Source organism: Dasypus novemcinctus, chromosome 2, assembly GCF_030445035.2.
Source record: "Dasypus novemcinctus isolate mDasNov1 chromosome 2, mDasNov1.1.hap2, whole genome shotgun sequence".
NCBI lineage: Eukaryota > Metazoa > Chordata > Mammalia > Cingulata > Dasypodidae > Dasypus > Dasypus novemcinctus.
The window spans coordinates 199,736,856-199,742,802 of NC_080674.1; the positions used below are offsets into that span (position 1 = coordinate 199,736,856).

A 5,947-nucleotide genomic window follows, 5' to 3' on the forward strand; every position below is an offset into this window, starting at 1 on the left:
AATTGCTTAGAAATATGGCTAGCAATACTAATCATTCAAGGTATGTGGGATGTTGTTTTTTTTTTATTAGTAAAGGAAATAGAAATTTATGCATCCACTGTGTTTATCATCACATGATTGAGCAAACATATGGCAACTAGGTGGAAGACATCATGTAACAGAAAAATCAATATTTTGTCAGAATGTAGCTAACTTTTGGATTCATAAAATTTTAATAATATTCTCTTTTTATTTTGATGATACATACCTACATGTGTGAATTATTGGTTACAACCCTAAAAACTCTTAATTTAAATGAGAACTCAATCTATTCTAAGAAGTTGGGCTGTTATAAGCCCAATGATACATTTGTGCATTTTCCTAGACTCATATTGCCCAGTAAATGCTGCTAGTAAAGAATGCATGGTCTGGGAGTCTAAATGTTCCAGTTAGGGATGTGTTTAAATGATAAACACGGAAAAAAATTCTGGAAAGCAGACTTGTTTGGGGAAAAAAGCCACCTACAGAATAATCATAAAATATATTCTAAGTCACTTTCTTTTTTTTTTTTTTTTTTAAAGATTTATTTATTTTTATTTAATTTCTCCCCCTCCCCTGGTTGTCTGTTCTTGGTGTCTGTTTGCTGCGTCTTGTTTCTTTGTCCGCTTCTGTTGTGGTCAGCGGCATGGGAAGTGTGGGCGGCGCCATTCCTGGGCAGGCTGCACTTTCTTTCATGCTGGGCGGCTCTCCTCACGGGTGCACTCCTTGCGCGTGGGGCTCCCCCACGCAGGGGACACCCCTGTGTGGCAGGGCACTCCTTGCGCGCATCAGCACTGCGCATGGCCAGCTCCACACGGGTCAAGGAGGCCCGGGGTTTGAACCGCGGACCTCCCATGTGGTAGACGGACGCCCTAACCACTGGGCCAAAGTCCGGTTCCCCTAAGTGACTTTCGTTATCTCCCCTGCTATGGAACACTCAAGGACAAACATAAATTGCATCTTCTCTCTTGATCTGAATTTTCTCATCTATAAAATGGCATCATTACCAACTTTTAAAGATTGTTTTCAGTTTTAAACCAAAAGCAAGTGACAGATTTGTGAACCGTATGCGTCTTATACCCGTATTGTTTGCTCGCTGCTACAATCGCCAATAAATACATCTTATTTTGAGAATGGATGAGTGTATGCTTAATGTAAGATAAAATAAGCAAATATACGAAAGTAAATGAAAGATATCCACACATTTCTTGAAAACACAAACCTCTAGACTTGAATAGGAAATTCGATGGTACTGTAACTATAAACAAATCTGTTTACCTTGTGGCTGATAAAACTATTAATTTGCCGACAAATAAACACAAGGTTCTAATGCTGAGAAGTTTGCATACTTAGATTTCACCACCTGAAGATGTTGCAGGCAGGATGGCAAGCATGTCTATGGTCTATGATGGACAGATCTAAGCTTCAAAAAAAAAAAAATAAGAAAAAAATGAATAGCATTTACAACTTGAATGGAAGATATTGTAATTTCTTGAATAGTAATGTTGACGGTTGTGCTCAAGTACACAGCCTACTCGGCCGGCTCCAAGTTATGGTTCAGGATTTGAAAAATAGAGTCCACAGATGCTCCCTTGGTAAAGATTTCTTTTTAAAAATGTGTGAACACTGACAGCCTGAACCTCGTTTCACTCTAGCACATCGCTGATCACGTGAACCCCACGCATGAGGCACACGCGCAGGCTGCGTGGCTGTCACCATGGGTGGGAGCGCACGGAAGCACAAGAAGACTATATCTCATCCGTTTAGACATCACCCATTTTCCTGCACATCATCCTGAGGTGAACCAATTTTGAAAATGTTTTCAGTAAACCAGCTGTGACAATTTATGCAAACAGACTGAATAGAACCCATTCGAATAGGTTTTGAATTTGTTTTTTCTTTTTATGTTTTTAACATGAATGCCTGACTGCTCAATGGTCAAGTTGCATGAATGTAAAACTTGCCATTGCAAGCAGTAGTATTAATCACTAGCAAATGGAACTTTAAGGAATCCACTAAGCGCTTCCTTATTGTTAGAGTAAAAGTATTTATATTGTAAAACTGATGTGTAGCTTGATATGAAAGGGACAGGATTACTAACTAATTCATGTGGACTTTTTGGTGTGTGAGTCGGCCGAAGGTATGTTCGACATTGTTTTTCTACACAGAAACAGAGTAGATAAATGAACTTTTATTTTGCAACAGGTAATTAAAAGATTCAACTTGATTCTTCTAGAGGTGGAAATCGGGTCAAATACCTCTGTAATAACCTCTGTAAGGTTAAAAATAACCACCTTACTGATTTGTGGCTTATATTGGAAACAGAACCAAGTACTTTACACAGATGAGGTACCCTAAATTACAGACATGATCATAAACATTTAACTCAACTTAAAAACAGAAGATATTTCTCCCATTATTGGTCTTAAAATAGTGTGTGATCACATTCCACTTTAGATTTCCATCTCTCTAGAGGCCAATCAATAATCAAAACAGACATGATATCCCAAATATCTTGCCCTCAAAAATCAGTTTTGATATCTTTAAACTTATTTTTCCTCATTATAAAAGACAACAGTCCAAGCGCGCCCTCATTTCCTTGCAAAGGCACAGCAGTTTTTTAATAAATTGTACCTAAGTGCTCTCTTCACATCCTTGTTTTTCAGAGTGTAAATCAATGGATTCAGCATCGGGGTGACTACAGTGTAGAAGAGGGCTATAAATTTGCCCTGCTCATGAGAATTGCTCTTGGCTGGCTGGAGGTACATGAAGATGATGCTCCCATAAAACAGGGATACGACTGCCAAGTGAGAAGAGCAGGTGTTGAATGCCTTTCTCCGCCCTTCCGATGACCTGATCTTCAACACAGCCCGTGCAATATGGCCATATGATACTAAGATGAGAACCAGAGGCAAGACAACAAAGATAAAGCTTGCCAGGTACATCTCCACCTCATTGAGGCTGGTGTCCACACAAGCCAGCTGCATAATGAGGGGCATCTCACAAAAGAAGTGGTCGATGCGATTGTTCCCACACAGTGGTAGCAGCATGGTGAGCGTGGAGCCCACCATGCTGGTGGCCAGACCCCCAAGCCAGGAGGTGAAGGCCAGGCTAAGGCACAGCTGTGGGCGCATGATGACAGTGTAGTGGAGAGGCCTGCAGATAGCGGCATAGCGGTCATAGGACATGACGGCCAGTAGGACACACTCTGTGGCGCCCAGCCAATGGGAGATATAGAACTGGACCACACACCCTGTATAGCTTATGGTTTTCTCTGGTCCCCAGAGGTTGACGAGAAGTTGGGGCACAATGCTTGTGGTGAAGCTAATGTCCAGGAAGGAGAGGTTAGTAAGAAAGAAGTACATAGGAGTGTGGAGGTGCACGTCCATGTGGGAGACCAGAATGATGATGCCATTTCCCACAACAGACACCACATAAAATATGGAGACAGCTACGAAGAGGACGGGTTCTAGTGATGGTCGTGCAGAGAAGCCCAGGAGTATGAAGACTTCTGGAGAACTTGCGTTGGCTACTCCCTTCATAATACACAACTGTGAGTGGGGCAAAATGACCACCTGTGAGGGAGGAGAGCAGAGGATAGGAGAAATGACTACATCACTTAGCATACATAAAAATAATTGCATACCCATTGCTATTGAACATTTCCACACATCCCAGCACGTGCTGTGGAAGGTGCTTCCTGTGTTTCAAAGTCAATTTGCAAAACATGGTGAAAGACTTGGAAATATGAATAATCCAGAGAAGAATAAAAGGACATTCACAAAAAGTTCTTGGCACTGATATTTTTATTGAAATATTACTTTACTATTTGTAGTACCAATGTATGGAGTAAACCTAAATGTTTAATGATGAGGATTTAGCTTGGTAGAGGGCAGTATTTTATGTGATGAACCACTGAGCAGGAATAAAAATTTTGTTCTGCCCTCTCTGTTACCTGTTACTGGCCATCTGGAGTTTCCCTTGACATTTCTTTTTCTTGCCCATCCAACAATCAACAGCAAATATTTGCTTTATCCCTAAATATCTCCAGATTCTGACCACTTTTCTCTACCTATACTGCTACCACTCTCATTTATCACCTGAATTATTGGTCTAGTATCCTAATTGTCTCCCTGCTTCCCCTTGTTACCCTTTAAATTATTCTCAACATAGTGACAAGGGAATTACCTCCAGGCATAATGTGATTATATTACTGTTGATGAACACCAATCATCATTGTCATCCTACAAGGATTTGCACGTGATATTTCCTGTATTTGCAGTACTTTTCTCCAAGACATCTTCATGGCTTGCTTCCTCACCTCTGTCAGATTGTTTTTTGTTTTGTTTTGTTTTTCTTTCCCAAAATCTCTGCCTTGAGGTCCTGCTTCATTGTACTATTTAATATTGAAAAACTTTCCAGCTCCATTCTTTCCTTTTCCTGCCCTTTTTATAGGACTTATCACCATTTAACAATATACTTTTCTCATTTATCATGTTTCTTACCTTTCTCACCCAACTAGTGTGTAAGTTCCATGGAGTCATGGCTTTCTGTCTGTTTTGTTTTCTTCGGGATTCCCATTCTTAGCACTGTGTTCAATACACAGCAGACCCTTATCAACATTCACTGAATGAACCCGTTATGAAGCAGGTCATTGAAATGGCATGTGGTCATGGTCGAGAAAGGACTAAAGTAAAATGGAAGCCCAGTTAAAAGATATCCAACTCAACTTTGCATTACAGTTGTCAGGTATGGACTCTCAAAACTGCCTAAGGCAAGCAGAAGTGACCCAGACTATTTCCTGCTGTTATTTTATTTATTTATTTATTTATTTATTTATTTATTTATTTATTTTTCCCAAGCACTGGTTTCAAATGCTACATCTGTTCCTTTACCAATAGCTTGCATGTGCATCCGAATCACACAGACAGTGCTATGTGCTCACATTCACCCTTCTTCTGTAATCAAATGGTGGGAACATCCCCCTCCCCCTTTGTCTATAACTCCATGACCCCATTAGATGCCACAGGAGTTTCTTAACACCAAAATTCCCAGTGTAGATTCCAAATGTGTGGTTTCCAGCAACTTTTGCACTGATTCTGAAAATCAATATATTTTGAAAATTTATACTCACAAAACATTTCTCATGAGCACTGATAGACTAGACATGATAGGCAATGAATTCTCACAGTGTGAAAAATGCACGGAGGGTTTTTAGTCACTGAACTAATTCATCATAATGTTTACTAATGGTGGAGGGGTGATATATGGGAATTCTGCACATTATGCCTGATTGTTTTGCAAGCTCACAACTGCTCTAATAAAAAATTAAAATATAAAAATTAAGTAAATTAAACTTAAAAATGTTTACTTAGCAATGCAAAGATAATACACAGCTGAGATTTTCAGAGAAATTCCAAGTTGGGTACCTTGAATTTGGACCAAAAATGACAGGAAACTACAACGTAAATTCAATTAACTCTAACAGATGTTTTATTGGAAAGCCTTTATCATTTTTTTTCAAAACGATTAGACAGGTTTTATTTTACTAAGACATACAGGGAATAGGAAATAATTTAAAAGATACCATCAATCTTTTATTTAACTAAGCATGGTCCTTCATTTGGAAGAAAATGACAACAAATTGGAACTTCCTTCTCAAGAAGTGCAATAAGAACAGTGGAATGTAGCAAAGTATAACCTAGCAGGGACAGATGTGTGTAGCAAGAAGCTCCTGTGGGAAATACAGAAAATCTCAGTTTTCTTTAGATGTACTTGTAAACCTTTGGGGCCCTTCTAACCAAAACATAATTTTATTCTTTGCATTTTCAAAAGAAGAACACATTCATTATAATTAGAGTTCATCCAGGTTTGGGGCAAAGAGGAGCTAAAAATGGTCATCTCTCTTAAAATCTCAGGGAGTGGAACT

General features: G+C 39.3%; 1 protein-coding gene across 1 annotated transcript; it reads right to left on the reverse strand.

Annotated features, from left to right (window-relative positions):
- Positions 1–2,609: 2,609 nt before the first annotated feature.
- Positions 2,610–3,560, reverse strand: LOC101441055 (olfactory receptor 2C3). Its single transcript, XM_004481067.2, has one exon. The coding sequence runs from the start codon at positions 3,558–3,560 to the stop codon at positions 2,610–2,612; it is 951 nt and encodes a 316-aa protein (XP_004481124.1).
- Between the last annotated feature and the right edge of the window lie 2,387 nt (positions 3,561–5,947).

What these genes read in the sequence shown, in the direction of transcription:
- LOC101441055 (XM_004481067.2), bottom strand. Translation starts at nt 3,560, where the DNA reads ATGAAGGGAGTAGCCAACGCAAGTTCTCCAGAAGTCTTCATACTCCTG.